Here is a 26588-nt window from a genome sequence, read left to right as displayed (position 1 = left end):
ACACGTACCTTGTATGGCTCACGTGTTGAACCTTGTCGTGCAGCAATTTTTAACACACTATCCCGGCCTAGATGGCCTTCTGAACAGGGCACGAAAACTGTCAGCTCACTTTCGCCGTTCAAGCGCCGCAGCAGAGCGACTTGCATCGCTCCAGAAGTCTTTCGGCCTGCCGGTTCATCGCCTGAAATGCGATGTGGCGACACGCTGGAATTCAACTCTCCACATGTTACAGCGACTGTGGCAGCACCGCAGAGCCCTGGTGCAATACGTCATGACGTATAGCCTGGGCCAACGAGATGCAGAGGTGGGGCAGATCACCCTGATGGAGTGGTCTCAGATCAAGGACCTATGCACCCTTCTGCACAGTTTCGACATGGCGACGAATATGTTTAGCTCTGACAATGCCATTATCAGCATGACGATTCCAGTCATTTACATGCTGGAGCACACGCTAAACACTATTCGGAGTCAGGGGGTGGGACAACATGAAGGGGAGGAACTACAGGAGGATTCATATGCGCAAGGGACAACAACATCACGAAGGTCCAGACGTTCATCATCACCAACGCAGCAGGCATGGGACCATGGGGGACAGGGATCGACAAGGGCGCATAGTAGCAGGCGAAATGTTGAGCAAGGTGCAGGAGAACATGAAGAAATGGAGGACGAACTGTCCATGGACATGGAAGACTCAGCGGATGAGGGAGACCTTGGTCAAATTTCAGTTGAAAGAGGTTGGGGTCAGATGTCAGAGGAAGAAAGAACGGGTAGCACCTCTATGCCACAAACACAGCATGGACTTGGTCCGCATGGCTGCGCAAGACACATGAGTGCCTTTTTGTTGCACTACCTCCAACATGACAGTCGTATTGTCAAAATTAGAAGTGATGATGACTACTGGATTGCCACACTATTAGATCCCCGGTACAAGTCCAAATTTTGTGACATAATTCCAGCCATAGAAAGGGACGCACGTATGCAGGAGTATCAGCAGAAGCTGTTACTAGATCTTAGCTCGGCTTTTCCACCAAACAACCGTGCAGGTGCAGGGAGTGAATCTCCCAGTTGTAACTTGACAAACATGGGACGGTCTCGTCATCTTCAACAGTCTACCCGTACCAGTAGGACCTTTTCTGGTGCCGGTAACAGCAATTTTATGGAATCTTTTCATAATTTTTTTAGACCCTCTTTTGCAAGGCCACCAGAGACAACAAGTCTGACACATAGTCAACGGCTGGAGAGGATGATACAGGAGTATCTCCAAATGAACATCGATGCCATGACTGTGCAACTGGAGCCTTGCTCCTTTTGGGCTTCAAACCTACAAAAATGGCCAGAGCTCGCAACTTACGCCTTGGAGATTTTGTCGTGTCCAGCTGCCAGCGTTGTCTCTGAACGTGTATTCAGTGCTGCTGGGTGTGTGCTGACAGATAAGCGCACGCGTCTGTCCAGTGACAATGTGGACAGACTGACGTTCATCAAAATGAACAAGTCATGGATCCAGAAGGAATTTACTACCCCTGTGTCATCCTGGGGAGAGTAAATGCTTGTGGATTTGGAATGTGCTTGATGCAAATCAAAACATCCTGTTTGCAACTAGGGCCCAAGTGCTGCCACTGATGGGGTGGGTGTCTGTGTGGCCCAATTTTTGGAAAAAAGGGAGACTCCGCTTGGAGTAACCCTTGCTTGCTGTGTTTTTAAAAGAAGCCAAGATGAACAGAGCTGGGATCAGGAAAGACTTTGCTACCTACCCCGGTGTCATCCTGTGGACGGCTAAGAATAGCGTATTTTTGAATGTGCTTGATGCAAATCAAAACATCCTGTTTGCAACTATGGCCCAAGTGCTGCCACTGATGGGGTGGGTGTCTGTGTGGCCCAATTTTTGGAAAAAAGGGAGACTCCGCTTGGAGTAACCCTTGCTTGCTGTGTTTTTAAAAGAAGCCAAGATGAACAGAGCTGGGATCAGGAAAGACTTTGCTACCTACCCCGGTGTCATCCTGGGGACGGCTAAGAATAGCGTATTTTTGAATGTGCTTGATGCAAATCAAAACATCCTGTTTGCAACTAGGGCCCAAGTGCTGCCACTGATGGGGTGGGTGTCTGTGTGGCCCAATTTTTGGAAAAAAGGGAGACTCCGCTTGGAGTAACCCTTGCTTGCTGTGTTTTTAAAAGAAGCCAAGATGAACAGAGCTGGGATCAGGAAAGACTTTGCTACCTACCCCGGTGTCATCCTGGGGACGGCTAAGAATAGCGTATTTTTGAATGTGCTTGATGCAAATCAAAACATCCTGTTTGCAACTAGGGCCCAAGTGCTGCCACTGATGGGGTGGGTGTCTGTGTGGCCCAATTTTTGGAAAAAAGGGAGACTCCGCTTGGAGTAACCCTTGCTTGCTGTGTTTTTAAAAGAAGCCAAGATGAACAGAGCTGGGATCAGGAAAGACTTTGCTACCTACCCCGGTGTCATCCTGGGGACGGATAAGAATGGCGTATTTTTGAATGTGCTTGATGCAAATCTAGCTGTGAAGTGTACAACTGGGGCACAACTGCTGCCACTGAATGGGTGGGTGTGTGTGGGGCCCAATTTTTGGAAAAAAGGGGAGACTCCGCTTGGAGTAACCCTTGCTTACATTGTTTTTAAAAGAAGCCAAGATGAACAAGTCATGGGTCAGCAAAGACTTTGCTACCTACCCCAGTGTCATCCTGGGGACGGCTAAGAATAGCGTATTTTTGAATGTGCTTGATGCAAATCAAAACATCCTGTTTGCAACTAGGGCCCAAGTGCTGCCACTGATGGGGTGGGTGTCTGTGTGGCCCAATTTTTGGAAAAAAGGGAGACTCCGCTTGGAGTAACCCTTGCTTGCTGTGTTTTTAAAAGAAGCCAAGATGAACAGAGCTGGGATCAGGAAAGACTTTGCTACCTACCCCGGTGTCATCCTGGGGACGGATAAGAATGGCGTATTTTTGAATGTGCTTGATGCAAATCTAGCTGTGAAGTGTACAACTGGGGCACAACTGCTGCCACTGAAGGGGTGGGTGTGTGGGGCCCAATTTTTGGAAAAAAGGGAGACTCCGCTTGGAGTCACCTTGCGGTGTTTTACATGACTTTAGAAGGGCGTGCCATGCCTATATCTGTGTGTCCTCCTCTTTTTCCTTGTCCAGCTGTTTTGTTTTCGCATGAGTACATGTCCTTGTCACTTTCCCATGTGTTTGTGTTGTGTTGTGAGTTGTTTGTCACCTTTTGGACACCTTTGAGGGTGTTTTCTAGGTGTTTTACTGTGTTTGTGATTGCCTGCCATTGTTTCCTATGGGCTCGAGTTCGGTTCGTCGAACGTTCGACGAGCCGAACTCGAGCCAGACCCCCCGTTCGGCGAACCGCCTCGAGCCGAACCGGGACCGGTTCGCTCATCTCTACCCATGAGCGATTTATTTTCTCAGCCCTAATCGGACCGAGAAAACAATCGCAGCATGCTGCGGGTGCAGTGATTCTTGTTTCTCTCGCACTCATTCAAGTCTATCGGGCAAGAGAAAAATCGCACTGCACTTGCAGTACACCAGTGTATGCAAGCGCAGGGTGAGAATGGCAGTAGCCAGCAACGGAGGAGAGAGGGAGATAAATCCCTCCCTCCCCCTCCTTAGTGCCCCCCCCCCTTCCCCCCAGCTGTGGTCCGATCGCATGATCGGACCTCAGTCGCAATTACACTCGCATGACACTCTGCTCCTGTTGAGCTACTAGCGTGAGCCGAGTGTCATACGAGGATCACATTAGTCCCCTTGTGGCCCCGGCCTTATAGAGCAGCTAGTCGGGGAAGTAACGTCCTTGGGACTAGTCCCTGATCTTTACAAATACTTTTTCTAAAGATCCCTTTATCTATACTAGTGTATACAGGGACAGTTGGGCAGGGATTAGCAATATGTACCCAGAACTGCTTGTGGTTCTGGGTGCATATTGCGCCTGACAGGTTCCCATTTAAGTTTTCTTCAGGGCCAGTCTCCTTGTAGCAGGATAAGGGTCTCCATGAAATTGGTAAAGGTGACCGCCATGGAATTTCCATGCGCATGTTGCAGTTTTTTTGTCAGCATTTTCACTAACATTGCTCCCTTTTGAAATGTATGACTTCTGGAGTCACACACTCTCTCATTCTCTCCTTTATTCCCCCCCGCCCCCCCAAACACCCCTCCAGGTCCGATATAATCCACATGAGGTCCCACGACTCTTCTAGCACTGCAACATCTGATGCTCACAGCGAGCGGCCATAGAGCATGACTGCCCGCTATGAGCTCCACGCAACAACTGAAGTGAGTCGCACGATCAGCGGTGACATCACTCAGGTTAGCCGCAGCCACATCTGCACTCCTCCATCTGTGACAGCAAATCAGCCGAGTGACTGAAGTGAGCCATGTGATCAGCGGTGCCGTTGCTCAGGTGATTTCCGGTCACAGCTGGAGTCCTCTACCTGTGACCGCAAATCAGGCCGCGAGTAAAGCAATGCGTGGAGCTCAAAGCGGGCAGTCATTTCTATGGTGCTCGCTGTGAGCGTCAGATGTAGCAGTGATAGAAGCTTCGTGGGACCTCGTGTGTATTTTAGTCGGACCTGTAGGGGTGATTGGGGTTTAATAAAGTGGTGAAAGAGGATGCTTTTTTGTCTTTTTATTTCAAATAAAGGATTTTTTGGGTGTTTGTGTTTATTTTCTATCACTTACAGATTAGTGATGAGTGGTGTCTCATGGATGCCTGACATCACTAAGCTAGGGCTTAGTAGCAGCTGTGGGCTATTATTAATTCTTTATTAAAAAAAAAAGTGTAAATCTGCTCACCACAACAGGGGAAATTCTTAGAGGAGAATCTGGACTGTGCACGCTAGATAGGGAAGGCTGGAAACAATCAGTTAAAGGCGGATCCCGGCACAAAACGTCTAAAAAAAAAAATAGACAAAATAGCCTTCAACTGATTAACTCTTTATTACCCTGAATGCCAACGCACCAGGGCAATGGTAAGAGCCGGGCCCAGCCCCAGGATTGATGCATCTTATGGATGCGCCACTTCTGGGACGACTGTGGGCTGCTATTGTTAAGCTGGAAAGGGCCAAATAACGATGGCCCTTCCACCCTAATAATATCAGCCCACAGTTGTCTGCTGTACCTTGGCTGGTTTTAGAAAAATAGGGGGACCCAACGTTATTTTTTTTTAAAAAGAAAAAAAAAAAAGCATGGGATCCCCTCCCCTGTCTTAGCATATATTTTTTCTTTAAAAACAACACATTAACAAAAAAGCGTGAAAAACATGTTTGTTTGGGGTTTTTTTGGGGTTTTTTTTGTCAGTGTTTACAGTTGTCAAAGTCTGCCAGAGGGTGCAGTTTTATTATCAAACCAAAAAACGCAGCGTGTGCACATACCCTAATGGTTCTATCCCTCCTCTTCACTTCCCCCATCTATGTGCTCAGATGCTTTTCTTGGAAGTGAGAATCGCCGTCCACAACTGATTCTATAAAACAGAACAATGGAAAAGAATTCTAAAATTACTTTGTTGGATGTGAAGAAAATGTCAGAAATTCTCTGGCTTGAAGATAATTCATTTATTTTAGAGCTGAAATAAAAGGCAACCCACGTCATGCCAACAGGTTTCCCAATGGCTGCTGGTTGACGTTGGCATGGAGTTGAAAGACCCAACGCTTCTACCCCAATTTAATTTAATCGTATGAACGTATATCTTACCATCATATAAAAATAAACACCAGACAATAGACAGTGATTGAAAAATATCAACAGGATAAAAATCAAATTTGAAAATCAAGATTTTCTATATATGCAATAGCGTTATCATTTACAATATAGAAATCCTTCTTGTCACCAAGGACAAATCTACCCCAAAAGATCTGTTACTGAATTATCCATCGCTGTTCACTTACCAATGTCATACATAGATGTGCTGGGCCTTTACTGTTCTCATCTGGAGAACACGTGTTTTTAATATTATATAGAAGGATTTTGTGTTATAGTGAACCGAAGACATGTAACTGGACCTGCAAAAGACCGCTCAGCCCCGCCGCCTAGTATACTGTTCTCCATTCTCTTACACTTCTATGTGTAACTACAGTTCCCGCAAAAGTCCTACTCTCCTGTGTCAGGAGCCTTCGTATAATATGGGGGTACCTTGATCAGACGCTTTCTCATGTACTTTGTACAGCCCTTTTTGTTCATGAATAGTTAAATGTTCCGTTCCTGAAATTTGGAAGGGCCCTCTATTATATTCAAAGCTAAAATGACATTAATGTTGTGCATTGGATTGCATTTTTAAATCTTATTTTATAGGGGAGCCATGAAAAAAATAATAAATATAGGTTTTCACTCATTGTCTTTCCCTTTTACCCCCACTCCCCCTATTTAGTATTGTTTATAAATGGACCTGCACCATTTCTGCACCGTCTAGAAAAATCTGAAGTCTATACTGGTTGTATATTCTTCAACATTTCAAATTGCAATATCTGGAAGGAAAAGTAATGGAATTGTATAAATCAAGTGATAGATATATGGGGTTACTCTGCAGATGAATAGCACTGAGAGGCCGGCTGGCGGGAGGAAATGGTCTGTATTCTGGCCTGCTGAGTCTTTCAGTCAGAGGCATGGTCAGTACAGTGCATCTGTGCATAGTGAGCAGTAGCTATAGCCGTACCCCCAGCACTTATTGCAGCTGGTTCTGTTCTGCGGCACTGCTGTGCCGGCTGTCATTCAGTGCTGGGGGAGTGGTTGCAGCCGCTGCTCACTGTAGTCTAAGGGCTGACTGAAGCCACACTGTTTGCTCCCCTATGACTGAAAGCTGCCAGGAGGAATAAAGTTAATTTCCTCCCGGTAGCCGGGCTACCAGTGTGGCTGCCGCACAACTTCAGAACGCTGTTAACCTGCAGAGTTATCCCTATATCTGCATCTTAATGGTGTTGTGTGGTTTTTTTTTTTGTTTTTTTTTTTTTTAATAACATTACAGGTTACCTTTTCTAATATATACATGATGTAATAATTGAAATACAATTTTCAAAACCTCTTAATTTATTCAGTATAGAGTATAAATGCCACATGTACAAATTCACTCACCGAGGTGTGCCGCCCCTGCAGCGGTCGAACCACTCTGATCCAAAGGTGGTGCTTTACTCGTGGCTCGAGCGTCTCTGGACCTGGGGGCTAGGGGCCACACTCAAGGTACTCACTCAGCAAGAAAGCAGACGCCGACAACAGGGTAAACCAAGTCTCTGACTGCCACTGTCTCCTGAGGGGAGCTCGTCCGGGTCCCGTCTCCTGAATCACTGCTTGGTGGTCCATGACCTGCCTCCTGGCACAGAATTTAGAGTGTCCTTTTTGGCCCGTCAGCTTGGAACTTTCCGGGCCCCGCTCCCCACTATGGCTAAGTGAAGGAGCCTGCTCTCAGGAGCTGACGCTTGGGATTTCAGTGGGCTGCTTACTCTATCCCCCTCGTTGCGCTAGTGCCCCCGATCTCTGAGCTTTGTGGGAACAGTCCATAGAGGTCCTGTTCTCTGCAGGTTAATTGCCAGGTTGCCTGAATTGTCTCCCCTACCTAGAGTCCGTGTACCCTGTCGTGCCTTCGGTCCCGATATGGTGAGTAGGCCCAGGCTGCTGACCATCCTCCAAGACAGGTCCCAGGCACCTAGCCTCAATCCCCTGCGACCGGGGGTCCGACTCCTCTAGGTCCAGACCACTGTCTGCGACCTAGTCTGCTTCTCCCCTGGGAGCTACAACTCCCAGCTTCCTCAGAGCTCCTCACAGCTCGAGGGCTACCACTGAACTGACTTGACACCTCCCTGCCTGACCCCCTAGGTAGGTGGCCCTATTCCTGCTTAAGCAGCCCACTGGTGTGCCTGACAGGGTGTGGTGCAAGGTGTATCTAGGATTTGTGAATGCTGGTGGAGGCAGTACTGCAGGATAGAGACGCAGAACCATGGGGGGGTTGAATCCTGCACGGGGAGGGCAGATTGTGCAGAACCCTGTGACAACCTGAATAGTCCAGGGCGTCGCATATGCACCTTATTATAATTACAAAAAGAATATTAATGGTTGTCTGAAGAATGTCCTGCCATGCTGAATGCACTTGACCACATAAGTCACCCAGATCCACTGTTGGCAGCTCGTTTTGCAATTTCACAATTGCCAACCAGATGTGCTCGGTGTGAGACTGGAGACCCTGCCAACCATAGTATCATGTTAAAGGGAATCTGTCACCAGGTTTTTGCTACCCCATCCGAGAGCAGCATAATGTAGAGACAGGGACCCTGATTCCAGCGATGTGTCACTTACTGAGCTGTTTGGTGTCATTGTGATAAATTCAGTGTTTTCTCTGCTGCAGATCTAGCAGTTATACAGAGCTCATGAATACGCTGGACTACCCATCAGCACACCAAGTAGTCCTCTTATGATGATAATCTGCTAATTAAACCATCATTTTATCAAAGCTACACTAAGCAGCCCAGTAAGTGGAACAACACTGGAATCAGGATCTCTGCCCCTATATTATGCTGCTCTCAGATTTGGTGTCAAAATCCTGGTGACAGATTCCCTTTAAAGGCCATACAAGATGTTGTATTGAACAATGGCTGCTGGGACTCTTTGGAGAGAACTGCATGGCCAAATCACTGTAACGCTGAGCTGTTATTGCACCTGAGGACTGCGCATATGAAGTCTGGGGAGGGATCCAGCTACTGAAGAATATGCCACCCCACGCCATAATCCCATTTCATCATAGGTTTTCCTTCATGTGGTATAATGTACAGTATCCGGATCCCTCTAGGTTTCATTCCAGGTACACACATAGTTCAGTGGTATGGCCATTTCTCCAGTGTCACAGGAGCAATCTTTCAACATGACAATGCCATGCAACATGTTGTTCATACAACTGAGAGCGACCTGCGTGGCCTAAAGGTGCTGCTATATGCTGCCGGGACTCCAGCCTCAGCATCATTAAAGCTCAAGATCGCACTGTGATCTGCCACAATCACAAGCTATGAAATTGCTGCACATAGTACAGTGGAACCTTGGATTACGAGCATAACTGGTTCCGGGAGTGCGCTCTTAAACCAAGTTACTCTTATGTCAAAGCAAATTTTCCCATAGGAAATAATTGAAACACGGACAATACGTTCCACAACCCAGAAATATTTACTATATTTATACAAACTTATGACACTAATACAAAATAATGTCCTGTATTCATATAAAATTATTACAGTACACTAATACAAAATACTGTACAGTAAAAAACATAAAACAAATTAAACTGCACATTAGCTTCCAATAGAATTGTTGGTGTGCGGGAGGTACACTACAGAGGGGAAAAAGTGGTGTATAAATATGACAACCTATATTGTAGTACAGTACACAAAAAAACACACCCCAAATCTATTCTGCCCAAAGTAAGAGCAGAACTAAGGCTACTTTCACACTTGCGTTGAACAACATACGTCACAATGCATTGTGTGACGCATGTGACAGATACGTTGTAAATAGTGTCATAATAAAGGCAACAGATTTCTGTGAAATAACCCGTTGCGTTATAGCCGAGAGAGAGAGCGAGCCCTCATAATCACCGGCACTACCGCCCCCATCATCACCGCACACGCAGGCACTACTTTTCGCATCATCACCGCACACATACCGGCACTACTGCACCTATCACCACCGCACACACCGGCATTACCTCAGTGACTTCCCCGCTGACAGTGCGACTCACTTCAGTTTCTGCGTGGAGCTCACAGTGAGAGGCGGTGTTCTATGGCCGCTCCTGTCAGCTTCATGTAGCAGAGCTGAAAGCGTCGTGGGATCTCTGTGGATTACGTCAGACCTGCAGGGGTATTTGGGGATTAATAAAGTGGTGAATGAGGGTGGGTTTTTTTTGTCTCTTATTCCAAATAAAGTATTTTTTCGGGTGTATATGTTTATTTACTTTCACTTAAAGGTTAATCATTGGGGGTGTCTCATAGATGCCTGGCATGATTAAGCTAGGACATAGTGGTAGCTATGTGCTGCCATTAACTCATTATTACCCCGATTGCCACCGCACCAGGGCAATTTGGGATGAGTCGGGTAGAGTCCCAGGACTGTCGCATCTAATGGATGCGGCAATTCCGGGCGGCTGCTGGCTGATCTTTTTAGGATGGGGGGGACTCCCCATAACGTGAGGCTTCCCAGACTGAGAATATCGGCCTTCAGCCGTGTGGCTTTATCTTGGCTGGTATCAAAATTGGGGGTGACCGCACGTCGTTTTTTTTTTTTTTTAAATTATTTATTGTACTGCACTATATAAACCCACCCACCAACGGCCGTGATTGGTTGCAGTGAGACAGCTGTCACTCACTGTGGGGGGTGGGTCTGACTTCAACCAATCATAGGCACCGGTGTGCGGGGGAAGCAGTGAATACTAGATGGAATAATGAGAGGCCGGCATTTCAAAAGAGGAGAACCCGCCAGAGAAGGGACAGCCGTGCAGCGCCGCGCCGGTGATCGGTGAGTATGAGAGAATGGGAGAGACCGACCGACAGAGAGAGAGACCAGGAGTGCTTTTAACTATTTAGAACGTTCTGCTGGACATGCTGGGCATGCTCAGTAGAACGTGATGGAATCCGTCGCCAAACACATGGCGACGGAATCCAGCACCGTAGCCATTCATGTTGCCTCGCAACAGATCCCGACGGAATCCTGCAAAGTGCATTTTTTTACAGCAACAAAAAAACGCTACATTCAGCGTTCCTTCCACCCGACGGTCATGACTGTCAGCGACAAAACAACTGATGCGGCCGCGGGGCGGATGCAACACAAGACCATCCGTTGCAATCCGCCCTTAATAGAAGCCTATGAGGAATAAACCGTTTCCTGCAACGGTTACTGTAATTCCTCAAGGCGGCGGATAGCAACGCATGCCGTTCAACACAAGTGTGAAAGTAGCCTAAGCCAAATGTGGGGTAGGAATACTGCACAGGCAATTAGATTAAGCGGGCTTTACACGCTGCGACATCGCTAGCCGATGCTAGCGATGTCGAGCGTGATAGCACCCGCCCCTATCGTTATGCCGATATGTGAAGATCGCTGCCGTAGCGAACATTATCGCTACGGCAGCGTCACACATACTTACCTGCTCGGCGACGTTGCTTTGACCGGCGAACCGCCTCCTTTCTAGGGGGGCGGTTCGCTCGGCGTCACAGTGACGTCACTAAGCGGCCGCCCAATCAAAGCGGAGGGGCGGAGATGAGCGGGCCGAACATCCCGCCCACCTTCTTCCTTCCTCATTGCTGGCGTGTGGCAGGTAAGGAGAGGTTCCTCATTCCTGCGGCGTCCCACGTAGCGATGTGTGCTGCCGCAGGGCCGAGGATCAACTTCGCCCAAGCGACAGCAGCAATAATTGGGAGAGGAACGATTTTTGGACGTTTTTGCAACGATCCAAAATCTCTCCTAGGAGTCACACACAACGAGATCGCTACAGTGGCCGGATGTGCATCACAAAATCCGTGACCCCAACGAGATCGCTGTAGCGATCTCCTAGCGTGTAAAGCCACCCATAGAGTACAGGCAATGTGCTGCACTGGTTATCAGAAAGTGCAGTACTGTACCACAAATGGAAATTGATAGACATGCTATATAGTATATACTGTACTGTTCAATGGTATACTGTATACAGTATATACATGTACAAAAATTTACCTCCAGAGCGGATCAGAGCGCGGTGAAAGGACTGAACCACAAGTGTGTGCAGTGGATATTTGCTCTTATTGCAAAGCATTGCTCTTAAACCAATAACAAATTTGTAAAAAGCTTTGCTTGTCCTGCAAAAACCTCTCAAACCAAGGAACTCTTAAACCAAGGCTCCACTGTATAGCGATTGCATTCTGTCCTGTCACCTAGTTGCTGAGCGTGCAAACTAAGGCAGAGAGATTTTCTTTTATTCTTATTTTTCGATCATTTTGGCAAAGGAGGAAAAACTACACATTTCCTGATGTTGATAGTGACATGACACTGTTTTGCATAGTGGTTTTGCAGGTAATTGGTCAGGAGTATTTAGTCCTGCAAACCGCTGCCAATTTATCTAGGACATTAACAGGTTAAGGCTGGACTCATTCGAGTGTATGGCATCCGATGTGAGAGCATCAGATATGATATGCTAATGACCCCTGGCTCAGGCTGTGCGGCGTGCGTGAGCCGAGTGTCATGTGACTTAGACCCGATCTTGTGATGGGTTAATCCCCCATCTCCTCCATTATCAGCCTGTGCATATTTCGCACTGCACTGTGATAACATCCGAGTGCAGTCTGATGTTTCTCTCGCACCCATACACTTGAATGGGTGCGAGGGATACGGCTCTTGCAGAAAATTGCAGCATGTTGCTACTTTTTTCGCATCCAGAATCTGCATATGAGAAAAGCTAACTAGCTGCCCTTCTTCATTGACGAAGATTGGCCAGAGTGCAATGTGAGATTTTCTCGCATTGCACTCGTCCGTTTTTCACGCTCGTGTGCGCGTGCCGTAACAGTGATGTCCTTCTGTATTCAGGCATTGCAGTATAAGATAAAGGTATTAGAAAACAGTATATTTTACTAACTCCTCCTCTATGCCTCCTTACCGGTTAATCTGCTCCACCCACATGACTCCTTTGAGGTTGTTTACTATATAGTCCATAATGTTTTGCTTCATCAGTCAAAATTAGAGGTTGGTGGAGCTTTGGAGGCCTGAAATACCTCCTGACAGGTTCACTTTAAAACACCGTTCTCGTTTCTCTGCAGACATTTTCTTCTCTCTACGTTGATAATTACTGTGTGTCTTGTATTTTTGTAGATGCATGTCAAGCACTTGACTCACTGTCAAAGAATCTTGGCTCATTGGGCTGCGCCGAGGTTACCGCACTAATTCTTAATGTCACTGCTATTTTAATAACCTAAGATAATTTCCTTCAAGCCGTCAACTGGGGTGTTCCCTTGGTGGTTTTCTGACTAACGCAGTAATTATAATGTCTGTAATGCTATTTGTATTTGCATAGCTGTAAGCTTTAGTGGGTTGGACGCGAGGCTCGTCTGGCCACTTACATATTTCTCTACTTGGAGGGTAACCTTGGAGAAAGGCGAGCTTCTTGGAGACAAGCTGTGCTCGTTACACTCCCTGCAATAAAACAATATTGTTCCAGCTCGTGGGAATCCGCTCACCTAGGAGCGCAGCGTGGTCAGCACCAGCCTCATTCCAAGTTCAATATTTGCAGTAGTGCGGCCGGTGTAATCATCCCGCTCCCTTTATATCACTTCACATTGGTTGGTAAAAATGTATAGTATTTTCTGAGAAAACAAACCTTTCCTTTTTGTCCTTTGTTACAATAGGGTGTTGGTTTTGTCTTGTGATCTTTTTGTTTCTTAAAACTTTTGACTTCAAATGACCATTTCTTTAAGGGTCTGTCAAAATGCTGGGTTGCTGTCAGTTGACACACAGGAACCTGTAAAAATATTTTTTTCTTCCATATACAGTGGGTATGGAAAGTATTCAGACCCTCCTTTTTTTTAAATTTTTTTATTCTTTGTTTCATTGCAGCCATTTGGTAAATTCAAAAAAGTTCATTTTTTTGCCATCACTAATGTACACTCTGCACCCCATCTTGACAGGAAAAAAACAGAAATGTAGAAATTTTTGCAAATTGTATTAAAAAGAAAAACTAAAATATCACATGGTCATAAGTATTCAGACCCTTTGGTCAGTATTGAGTAGAAGCACCCTACTTTTGAGATAGTACAGCCATGAGTCTTCTTGGGAATGATGCAACACGTTTCTCACACCAGTTTTTGGGGATCCTCTGCTATTCTTCCTTGCAGATCCTCTCCAGTTCTGTCAGGTTGGATGGTGAATGTTGGTGGACAGCCATTTTCAGGTCTCTCCAGAGATGCTCAATTGGGTTTAGGTCAGGGCTGTGGCTGGGCCAGTCAAGAATTGTCACAGAGTTGTTCTGAAACCACTTCTTTGTTTATTTTACCTCTGTGCTTAGGGTCATTGTCTTGTTGGAAGGTGAACCTTCAGCCAAGTCGGAGGTCCAGAGCACTCTGGAAGAGGTTTTCTTCCAGGATATCTCTGTACTTGTCTGCATTTATCTTTCCTTTAATTGCAGCCAATAGTCGTGTCCCTGCAGCTGAAAAACACCCCCATAGCATGATGCTACCACCACCATGTTTCACTGTGAGGAGGTACCTGGTTTTCTCCACACATACCACTTAGAATTATCAAAAACAAGTTCTATCTTCATCTCATCAGACCACAGAATCTTATTTCTCATAGTCTTGGAGTCCTTTATGTGTGTGTTGTGTGTTTTTTTTTTTTTTTTTTTTTTTTTTTTTTTTTTTTTCCTGTGCGGGCTTTTATATGTCTTGCACTCAGGAGAGATTTCCGTTGTCGGCCACTCTGCTATAAAGGCCCAACTGGTGGAGGGCTGCAGTGATAGTTGACTTTGTGGAACTTTCTCCCATCTCCCTACTGCATCTCTGGAGCTCAGCCACAGTGATCTCACCTTTACCTCCCTCACCAAGGTTCTTCTCCCAAGATTGCTCAGTTTGGCTGGATGGCCAGGTCTAGGAAGAGTTCTGGTGGTCCCAAACTTCTTCCATTTAAGGATTATGGAGGCCACTGTGCTCTTAGGAACCTTGAGTACTGCACAAATTATTTTGTAACTTTGGCCAGATCTGTGCCTTGCTACAATTCTGTCTCTGAGCTCCTTGGTCGGTTCCTTTTGACCTCATGATTCTCAGTTGGTGTGACATGCACTGTGGGCTGAGTTCTTATATAGACAGATGTGTACCTTTTCTAAATCAAGTCCTATCAGTTTAATTAAACACAGCTGGACTCCAATGAAGGAGAAGAACCATCTCAAGGAGGATCACAAGGAAATGGACAGCATGTGACTTAAATATGAGTGTCTGAGCAAAGGGTCTGAATACTTGACTGTGATATTTTTTTCTTGTTTAAAAAATATGCAAAAAATGTGTACATTTCTGTTTTGTTTTTTTTTTTTTCTGTCAAGATGGGGTGCAGTGTGTACATTAATGAGAAAAAAAGATTTTTTGAATTTACTAAATGTCTGCAACGAAACAAAGAGTGAAAAATGTAAAGGGGTCTGAATACTTTCCGTACCCACTGTATCTACTCCTTGAAAGATAAACAGAAAACAGATCTCCAAGGCAACATAGCATGGCCGAAATACTGTAACCACGCAGAGCAAATCCTGCTATGTTATCTGTGTAATCCGGGCACAACTACAGCAAAAAACCTCTCTTACATTATCTGAAGTCTCCGCCGTCCTGTGACTGCAGCCGTACATTAGGTTTGTGTGGTCTTCTATGCATATTTTCATAATGTGGCAGCTGTCAGGTCCCATATGTGCAGCATTACAGAAGGTTTACAGCACTTACTATTATAAGACAATACTTATATGGGCAGATACTGGATATTTAAAGGGGGTTTCCATGTCACCGGTGTCAGCAGTCATGTGCTGGATACACTGACACCACTGCTGAGGCTTGTGACGGCCTACGTCAGGCACATGCTGGTAGTCAGATCATCACTTCTGCGACCACTGGAGTATATGCACTGGGAATCAGGGGTTCAAATAGGCGTACAAAATTGCTTAAATTAATTTAACTCTTGGAAAGTTACTTTAAAAGTATGGGTACTAATGTGCACCCAGTCTACTCTACTCTATAGCAAGGCCTTTATTTTTGTGTGATCACAAGACCTAACAATATGAAGCTTGAACTTTGCCAGATAGGCAAAGGTAACTCAAGGGAGGAACATTGTGACTCCACAGCAAACAGTTGACATGCTGCGGCTCAGAAAGCCGTACCATAGGTCAGTGTTTACTGAGGAAAAAAAGCACAGGGGCACGGGATTTCTAGAAATCCCATCCGCTGTGCTTGTACTGTACGAGGGGCTGTTGATAAGTCTTTGGCTTTAACCAGAAAGAAACGAGAGAGGATGATAAAACTTTACATTTATTCCACATACTCTACGCTGATGTCAACACACTTCTTACATCAGTATTCCAAGTTTTCTAAGCCTAGCAAAAAGGATATCAGTTATGCCTCAAACCAGGCATCCGTAACAGTCATGGCATCTGAAATGGTGTGAAATTTGGTACCCTTGAAGTATTTCTTTAGGTTTGGAAACAGATGATATTCGGAGGGAGCTAGATCTGGTGAATAAGGTGGGTGGTCAACCAGCTGGAAGCCCAGCTCCGTCAGTTTTAGTCACTTGTGCAGTGTGAGCGGAGGTGTTATCTTGGAGGAATAAGATCCCTTTGGACAGCTTGCCGCGCCTTTTGGCCTTTAGAGCTGCTTTCAATTGGTCCAAAAGTTCAATGTAATACCTTGCATTGATGGTGGAACCCTTTTGAAGGTAGTCCACTAGCAGCATGCCCTCCTTGTCCCACAACACAGACGCCATCACCTTAGTAGTTGATTTTTGCACCCTGAACATCTTTGGATGAGAACCACTGTGCCTCCACTCTTTTGACTGCTCCTTGTTTTCAGGATCATACAAATAAATCCAGGTCTTATCCATAGTGACCAGTCTATCCAGGAAGTTCTTATCAGTCCGGAAACGCTGACAAATGGACCGGGAAGATTGCACTCGCATGCTTCTCTGATCTGTTGTCAGACATTTGGGGACCCACTTTGCAGATCGCTTCCTCCTGTCCAAATGTTCATGGATAATGACACAAACATGTTCACGGGAAATCCCCATGATGTCTGCTATTGCTTCAGCTGAACTTTGTCTATTCTCCAGTATGAGGTTGTGCACAGCATCGACGCTCTCTGGAGCAACAACCACTCTCTGTCGTCCAGGACGTTCCTCATCATTGGTGCTGGAGTGGCCTGTTTTAAATTTGGCAACCCAGTTCTTAGCTGTGGAATATGAAGGGCATTGATCCCCAATGTCTGCGACCTATCACCATGAATATTTTTCACGGACTTTCCTTGCAAAAACAAGAATTTTATTACTCCTCTGCTCTCAGTTGTTGTGAATATTGCATTAGACTTCGCCATTTTGTTTTCCCGCGTGTGTAGAACACTGTTGCCATAAGCAACAAACAAAATTTTGAAAACCTATATTAGGCTTCATTCTCATGACCGTTCCATTTTTGTGGGCCGCAAAAAAAAGTCCGTTTTTTTTCACAGATGCATCCGTCTGACATCCGTTCCGTATACGGTCCGTGTGTCATCCGTGTGGCTTTTTGTTTTTTTGAGGACCGCAAAAAACTGAAGCAGCAAGAAAGATAAATAGATGAGTAGATATATAGAGATGGATAGATAGATATAGAGACAGAGAAATAGAGGGATGAATGAATGATTAGAGGGATGGATGGATAGATAGATGAGAAAGACATATATAATGTCCTACCCCCCTGCATATTCTAAGCTGGCACCCTTTTGTGACTTTCATGTGGCACTAAAGGGTGCTTAGCCTTGTATTTAGCCAAAAAATAAATAAATAATTAAAAAAAAAATGACGTTGGGTCCCCCCTATCTTTTGTAGCCAGCTAGGGTAAAGCAGACGGCTGCAGACCACAGCTGGCAGCTTCACCTTGGCTGGTAATCCAAAACAGAGGGCACCCCACGCTGTTATTTTAAATTAAATAATTTAAAACAAAAAACATGGGGTCCCCCCCAAATTGGATCACCAGCCAAGGTAAAGCGGACAGCTGTGGTCCGGTATTCTCAGACTAGGGAAGTCCACTGTTATTGGACACTCCCCAGCCTAAAAATAGCAGGTCACAGCCGCCCCAGAAGTGGCGCATCCATTAGATATGCCAATCCTGGCGCTTTGCCCCAACTCATCCCGTTGCCCTGGTGCGGTGGCAAACTGGGTAATATATGGGGTTAATGCCAGATGTGTAATGTCACCTGGCATCAAGCCCTGGGGTTAGTGATGTCATGGCATCTATCAGATACCTGACATCACAAACCCAGTCAGTAATAAAAAGAAAATGGACAATAAAAAAAGTTTTTATTTGAAAAAGCACTCCCCAAAACATTCCCTCTTTCACCATTTTATTGAAAAGAACAATCAAATCCGGGTCCGGCATAATCCAATAAGGGGGTCCCACGACGATCCATACCATAGTCACTGTCCCAGTGAAGAACAGAATGTTCCCCATTGGCTGGGAGAGTAGTGCAGTGACCTGAGCTAACATCAATAGGTCAGCCCAGGTCACTGCAGGGGATGACGAGCGCTGCTGTCAGGAGGTTACATGAGATTATTACCTGCTGTGATGATCTCCTGCTCTCCTGACGTCAGCGCTGTCACTGATTTCTATGCCGCCGCGTTCTCAGCAGTATCCTGGGAGCCCGTGATGTCACCGCTAGTCACAGTCTCGGGCCGCCCGCGAGACGTGACGTGAGAATGCGATGGGCATAGAAGGCAGTGACAGCGCTGACGTCAGGAGTGCAGGAGATCGTCACAGCAGGTAATGATCTTGTCTAACCTCCTGACAACAGCGCTCGTCATCCCCGCGGCTGAACGCACTGCAGTGTGAGAAGCTGCTGATACTGCAGTGCGGGCATATGCTGATACTGCTGTTCGGGCAGACACTGACACACTGCAGATGGGACACAGACTGCACGGGCACCTGACGGAGGTCACACGGAAGTGTTTCCGTGCGGCTTCCAGGGATTTTACGGGCCCATTGACTTGTATTGAGTCACAGTCCGTTATTACGGAACAGAATAGGACATGTTCCATAATAACGGAACAGACATACGGCATCCGATGTTTTTTTTTTTTTTTTTTTTGTAGGATCGGATGCATACGGAAGTTCTTCCGTGTGCCAGCCGATCCTACAAAAAGACATTGAAAAGATGGTCCTGTCCGTGGGTCCGCAAAAAAACAGGAACTGACCATAAGAAACGGAATGGTCATGTGAATGAGCCCTTAGACATAAAGGCTTTCATGTGCTGTAAGATTCGTTACCATAGAAATAAAAAAAGATCACAAAGCCAAAGACTTAACAGCAGCCTCTCGTACATCGCAGCATTTGGACGCAGCTGAAGCATGCTGCGTCCAAAACGCTGTCAAAACTGATCATGGGCACGAAGCCTAATAGTTATATTGCAGAAGCATCAGTTTTTTCCAATACACAAAATAACCAGGACAAACCAGCAATGGAGGTCCCTTTGTAATACAGTTAGGCCTTGTGTGCACGGTGTGTTTTTTGTTTGGGTTTTTTTTTGTCCAAAACAGCATGTCAATTCTTTCTGCGTATTTTGCCAGCGTTTTTGAGCTTTCCAGTCAATAGATTTGACTTAAAAAATGCACTGGGCAGAAACGCGGTGTAAAACGCGGCAAAAAAATTTTTGGGCTCAAAAATGTGCATCTTTATTGTTCTTTGGAGACGCTCCTGCAAAGCACAGTTCAGCGTAGCAGGAGCTCTATGCTACACTTCTGAGCCCGATTAGCTGTCTCAGCCTTATTCTCCACCCTTCACCCCCACACACCCTTCACCCCCACACACCCACTGTTTTAAAGTATGAGCTGAATACAGCAGGTTTGTTAAAGGGCACAGTAGAAACTGATTGAGTGTCCTCAACCCCCACCCCAGTGCATGGCCAGGAGCAATCACTTGGTAGAGGAGCCGCTAACCATGGACCTTGTGCTTCCTAGTGCGCACATCACGCTGTGCATTACAGCACAGTACTTCCATGTGGGCGCTGAATGGAGCAGGAACTGGTGTGCACAAAATCCGGTGGGCACTGCCTCATCAATAAGGGGTGATGTCTCTGTATATCTTACATTTTGGTATGTTCCCTAGGATATGGAGAAGAGCCCTACCTTTTGTATAGTCTTTTGTCCAAGTCTCCAGTGCAAATGTAAGAAATCTAGGTCTAATAGTTATAGATGCCTCCAGGGTAACCAGTTATGTGAATTCATTTCATCTGAGGTCCTACTGGGCACAATATCTACTTTAAAAACATGACTAAAGGGATGAAAGTGACAAAGGCAAAATTAGCTCAGTTATTTCAGAAAACCCCTGTTGTCAGACAGATTGTTTTTAAAAATTGTGTTTTATTCAACCTCCCCAGGTCTAACTCTAAGTCACTGCCACTGCTCCTGGTTGTGTACAGCGCTGACGTCATGTTGACAGCTCAGAAGCCAATTGATAAGCTCAGTGACCCTGCTTAAGTAGGGGGAGTGAGCCATTGAGCTCATTGATTGGTTATGTGCTGTCAACATGACATCAGCGCTGCAGACCATTTACAGGCACCAGGAGCAATGCCGGACTTAGAATAAAATACTATCACATTTCTTGGAGATCTCATTAAAACCCTTCACAACTAATGATGTACTATACACCTCATGAGTCGTCTCCCAGCCGTTGATGCAGGCTCGCACACAGTCCACATCTTTCCCTGCAGATGAAGGCTGGATCATTCAGTCTCCTTCATCTGCCTCTAACAGTCACTGGTGGAGTGGCGCTCTGACCGCCATGTTAAATGTTGCTGTCAGTCTGATGGTGGCACCTAACGCTCTGGCAGGGGGCGTGCTCTTTAAACTCCTCATCAGTATGGCAGCAACATCGTGTCGTGAAGAGGCTAATGGTTTGCACCTTGTGCTGAACCCTCTGTATTTGTTCTCATGAAGTCTTCTCTTTATGGTAGACTAAAGGCCCCTTTACACACTGAGACTTTCTAGAGATCCCATCAGTGATCTCGACCTAGCCTGGTTCGCTGGAAAGTCTCTAACAGTCGCTGGTGAGCTGTCATACAGGCAGATCTGGCCAAAGACGCAGCAGCAATACGGACCTGCAGAACGACCTCGCTGGAAAGGGAACGCTAGCAAGCCTATGGGCTGGGTCGCTAACGATGTCGTTGTAACTGTGTCAAACACACCGCTACATGCGCAGCAGGAAACAAAGGACCAAAGAATGGTCCTGAACGACTTGTAGCTATCAGCGACCTCACAGCGGGGGCTAGGTCGCTGATGCGTGTCACACACTGCAATGTCGCTGGTGAGGCTTTTATTACGTCACAAAACCGGGGACGTTACAGCGATATCGCTAGCGAAGCCCCTACTTCCTGGAGAGAGTTCTTCACTTGGGTGGATGTTGTGAAGAGATTTTTCTTTACCATGGAAAGGATTCTGTGATCATTAATCATTGTTGTTTTCCATGGACGTCCAGGCTTTGAGTACCCAAGTTCACCAGTGTGCTGGTATGGTGGTTTTTTTTTTTTTTTTTTACAGAATGTACCAAACTGTTGATTTGGCCACTCCTAACATTTCTCTTCCATTGAGCTTTTTGGACTGCTTGTTTCGGGATAACTGTAACCGCTTCCAAATGAACATGCCACACCCGGAATCAGCTCTAGACATTTTACATGATTGACGGCCAAAACTTGTCACTGTCAAAGTATTTTTGGATATAATTTATCACAAAGTCTCACAGTTATCTTTTATTGACCTTCATCTCTAGTCATTTGGAATGTAGCAGCCCATTAGGTGGCCCAGCTCGATGAACAATATGGTAGCTTTCCCTGTAGGTGTGAGATGATCACTATGGACGGATGGCTCAGTATACCTTGTCATTTACTGATTTAAGTCTCTGCTCATTCAACAAAACTATAATCTCAATTTTTCTCGGCGTTCTTTGAATAATAATTTTGCTATGTTGGTCCTGCTTTGATTGTATTACCCTGAATGTGTGATCTTTCTTCACAGGTTTTGTGGCACCTTGATATTTTCCGCCGGAGCTTCCGCCAGTTAACCACACACAAATGTATGGGTGACTCCTGCATATTCTGTGCACTCAAGGTAGGCGATAACATGATAAATTTACTTCATAGAGACTAGTGATGAGTGAGCACTACCATGCTCGAGTGCTCTGTGCTCGTAACCAGATTGATGCTCGGAGGGGCTTGACTTGGGTACCAGAGTATAATTGAAGTCAATGGGGAACTCTAGCTTTTTTTCTGGGAAATCTTTTGGGAAAAGTGCTCGAGTTCTTCATTGTCTTCATTATACTTAGAAACTTGAGTTGAGCCCCTCCAAGCATCCAAATGCTTGTTACGAGTACAGAGCGCCCGAGCATGGTCCTGCTCACTTATCCCTATTAGAGACTTCTACCATCACACTCACAGTATATACAATAAAATGATGATTGATGACTTTATTGTATTGTGAAACGCAAGCTTAATTGTGCTACATCAAATGCCAGTAATGATATAGTGGGGTGCAAAACATCTAAAATCCGAAACTGCCACGAAGATGGTTACCTAAAAGCATTGAATCAGCGCTGATCAATTGTGTCATTCAAGTCTATGAATACTATTATGAATTTCTAAAATGTGGTCACTTGAGGGGAGTTTCTGGTGTTATAGCACCTAGGGCCTCTGCAAATGGAGTTCGCAAACTATTCAGGGAGAATCGGTGCTCCAAAAGTTAAATAGCGCTTCTTCCCTCCAGAGCCTTGTGGTGCGGCCAAACCGTAATGTGCAGTCACATATTGCAGACGTTCAGGAGAAATTGTGTACCATATTATGAAACCTTTTTTACTTCTTCCCCTTGTGAAAATTGGAAATATGGGATTAAAACAACACCACCGCCTAATAGTCTAAACTTTGTGACACACTTGTCTCAATATGCGCAATGCACCCCTAGATGAATTCATTGAGACGTGCAGTTTGTAAAATGAGGTCACTTGTGGGGGGTTTCTGCTGTTCTTGCACCTCAAGGGCTCTGCCAAGGTGACATGGCACTCGCAAACCATTCCAGCTAAATCCGAACTCAAATATGGAGCTCCTTCCAATTCTCATTTTGCACTGTGCCTCAAAGGTAGTTTCCAACCACATATAGGAATTGGCGTAATCCAGAGCAATTGCACAACAAATTGTATGGACCATTTTCTCCTGTTGGCCTTGTGGAAATGAAAGATTTGGAGTTAAAGCAACATTTTTCTTAAATGTGTTTTTTTTTTTTTCATTTTCAATTCTCAATTATAGATTTCTATGAAGCACCTAGGGAGTTTGAGTGTGTCTAGTCTCCAAAATGGGGTCACTTGTGGGCGATTACCTCTGTTTAGGCACATCAGGGGTTCTTCAAACGTGACATGGCGTCCATTAGTGATTCTAGACAATTTTGCGTTCAAAAAGTCAAACAGCGCTCCATCTCTTCCGAGCCCTACCGTGCTCCCAAACAGTAGATTTCCACCACATATGGGGTATTGGCATACTCGGGAGAAGTTGTACTAAATGTGGTTTTGAGCAGTGTGAGGGGTGTAGTTTTTAGAATGGTGTCACCTTTTGGGTATTTTCTGTCGCCTAGGCCTCTCAGTCACATGAAATGTGATGTAGTGCCCCCCAAATTAAAATTGTTTTGGAAATTTAGTTGGAAAAGTAAGAAATTGACAAATGTCCAATATTTTCAAAAATAAACTCTAAAAACATGTTAAATTTACAACTAAAATGAAGTACAATATGTCACAAAAAGAAACCAACAATCTCAGAATTACTAGGGTCTGTTGAAGCGTTCCAGCAGGAGATTTTCCTAATCGTAATATTTGGAAGGAGACCGGTTGTATCACTGACATCATCTGTACTCCAAATGGGCACAGTCTGATATCAGTGCAAATAAATACAGGCAAAAAGACTGGATAATCACGCCACCATATTGTAAACGTTTCACATTTCATCTGCCCAATGATATTAAAATATGAAGGATCCAGAGCAGGTTATTCCTCTGCCAGCTCTCGATATAGAGATAAAAGGTGGAGACGGCCATTAGATGGGACTCATGAGATGATTGCTTGGTAAGTGCTTTCATTTCAAATGGATGGACTCCGATTTTAATACTAATAATACCCTGTGTTGTCCTGACCTACTTCTTTCAATCTGATTAGTAATCATGTAACATAAACATTCCGGAGTTTTGCGGAAGGAATCAGATATTAGGTGACCTAAAAATGAAATCTATTGTGAAAGGGTGAATAGATTTGATCAGGTGTCGGTCATGGCCTGAATGCAAGTAAAAGCTATACCTGTCTGACTAATCAAAAGTACAAAGCGGTGCGTGTGTAATGATATGAAAATGAAGGCATTATGTGGAAAATGTGGCCAGGCTGGATCCTGGAATGTAAGACTGGGTTTAAAAGAGATTTATGGGAATTAAAGATAATTGTACTGTGACTTGTTCAGTGGCTACATCATAATTACACGTCTCGAGGATACTTTTTTGTACTGCCTATAAATTTAAAGAGACATTCTTAAAGCACCACTCCAGCTTGTGTTTATTTATTTTTTTTATCTCACTGCTTTAAACGTATGAGTAAAGGCCCATTTACACGCAACAACATCGCTAACGAGATGTCGTTGGGGTCACGGAATTCGTGACGCACATCTGGCGTCATTGCGTGTAACAGCTCCGAGTGAGTGTTAACGATCAAAAATACTCACCTAATTGTTGATCGTTGACTTTCAAAATCTCATTGCTCGTTCTGGACGCAGGTTGTTCGTCGTTCCTGAAGCAGCACACATCGTTACGTGTGACACCCCAGGAACAACGAACACCAGCTTACCTGCGTCCTCCGGCAACGAGGTGGGTGTGTCTTTCATGCGGCTGCTCTCCACCCCTCTTCTTCTATTGGATGCCTGCCGTGTGACATCGCTGTGATACCGCACAAACTGCCCTCTTAGAAAAGAGGCTGTTCGCCGGCCACAGTGACGTCGCTAGGATGTGAAGCATGTGTGACGGGGCCTAGCGATTATTGTGCAGCGATTTGCCCGTGACGCACAAACGACGAGGGCGGGTGCGATCGGCAACAACATCGGTAGCTATGTCACTGCGTGTAAACCAGCCTTAAGTTCACTGCCTTATACTCTCCATCCGGCAGCTTCATCTCTTATCACCACTGCTTTGGTCGGTGATAAAATTAAATGTTTTTCCCAGACGATTATTGCAATTACAGGTTTTGTTATAATCTAGTGTGTGCAGGTTTTGTTATAATTTAGTGTGTGTGTGTGTGTGTGTGTGTTTCCAATGCATACAAAGGAAATAAATGAGAAAAAAGGGCCGATTGGACATCATTTCACAAAACCCTCAAAATGAGCCGGACAAAATTGTTGGCCCCTTTCCAAAATAGTGGGTAAACCACTCTGTTTCAAGCATGTGATGCTCATTCAAACTCGCCTATGGAAAGTAACAAGGGCAATATGAAAATCACACTTAAAACCAGATAAAATGGTGAGGCATTGACTCAATGTTTGCATTTTGTGTCTGTCTGTGCCACACTAAGCATTGAGATCAGAAAGAGGAGAAGTGAACGGTCTGAGGACTTGGAACTTTGAGATTGTTGATATTTTTGAACAAAATTGGTTCTCAACTCCTTCTCCAGAGATATTGCTGTTCCTTTACCCATGGTGCGCCGCATAATCAAGACGTTTACAACCGATGACACTGTAGCTAATCTCTCTGGACCCACATGAGAGAAAAATTGATGCGTTTGCACCGCAGGACAGTCCGAATGGTGGATAAGCAGCCCCAATTAACTTTCAAAGAAATTCTAGCTGTCCTGCAGGCTCAGGGTGCATTAGTGTCAGCGCAAACTATTCATCGACATTTCAATGAAATGAAACACTATGGCAGGAGACCCAGGAGGATCAAACTACTGACACAGAGACCTAAAAAAGCTAGACTGCCATTTTCAAACAAAAATTGTACACGAGTAAGCCAAAACCCTCCTGGGAAAGCGTCTTGTGGACAGATGAGACCAAGATAGAGCTTTTGGTAAAGCACATCATTCTACTGTTTACTGAAAATGGAATGAGGCCTACAAAGAAAAGAACACCGTATCTACAGTCAAATATGGTGGAGACTCAAAAATGTTGTTTTGCTGCTTCTGGCACTGGGTGCCTTGTCTGTGTGCTAGAAATCATGAAATCTGAACCATGTAACCCAAAAGCCTTGGGTAATCTCAGTGTCCAGGGTCAGAAAGCTGGGTTTGCATCCCAGGTAGAGATGAGTGATCCCATTGAAATTTTGGGTCAGCGGGTTCAGCTGGACTTTAAAGTTCAGGTCTTGTTCCGAATTTGACCTGAACTCCAATGGAAGTCAATGGTTAGTTCTGCAGGGGATAAGCCTGGCTCGACCACTATAGGTAGGTGCTATTGGGCAAAAAAATATAATAATAAACTATAGAGTAAACCCCAGCACTCACGTGATAGACAATTGAAATAAATTTTGCAATTTAAAAAAAATAAATTTGTTTTGATATTCTGCAAAAAGTGCACCGAAGTGAAAAGCAAAACATCCGACGTTTCGGCTACTGGAGCCTTTTTCAAGGTTTTGTGAGGAAAATGAATGGGAGCAACATGGGTCACAAACGGACTACCATTAAGAGTAGGTTGAGAGGTGCGCCACTTCTGTAGCTTGTCAAAATCGCCCAAAGGTCAGGAGATAAGGACAAGGTGTAAGAGCCTGTAGATGGAAGCCTGGGGTAAAGGAAGCGTCCTTATGAAGCAGTGGTGGAAGAAAATCATTCATTGTTATAGGAAGAGATTGATTGCAGTTCTTATTCCAAAGGGTGTGCAACC

At 45.2% G+C, this 26588-nt stretch overlaps 1 protein-coding gene across 5 annotated transcripts in view; it reads left to right on the top strand.

Moving 5' to 3' along the window:
* USP54 (ubiquitin specific peptidase 54) overlaps window positions 1-26588 on the top strand; it is a 183206-nt gene that overhangs the window by 63386 nt on the left and 93232 nt on the right. For all 5 annotated transcript variants that reach the window (XM_075348835.1, XM_075348832.1, XM_075348834.1 and 2 more), the window contains exon 3: window positions 21724-21816. In XM_075348835.1, the coding sequence (XP_075204950.1) occupies window positions 21724-21816 (93 nt within the window). The remainder of the gene's footprint in view (window positions 1-21723; window positions 21817-26588) is intronic.

This window comes from Anomaloglossus baeobatrachus, chromosome 5, assembly GCF_048569485.1.
Source record: "Anomaloglossus baeobatrachus isolate aAnoBae1 chromosome 5, aAnoBae1.hap1, whole genome shotgun sequence".
Lineage (NCBI taxonomy): Eukaryota > Metazoa > Chordata > Amphibia > Anura > Aromobatidae > Anomaloglossus > Anomaloglossus baeobatrachus.
Note: the sequence above shows the minus strand (reverse complement) of the source record. Positions and strands in the feature narration are given on the sequence as shown.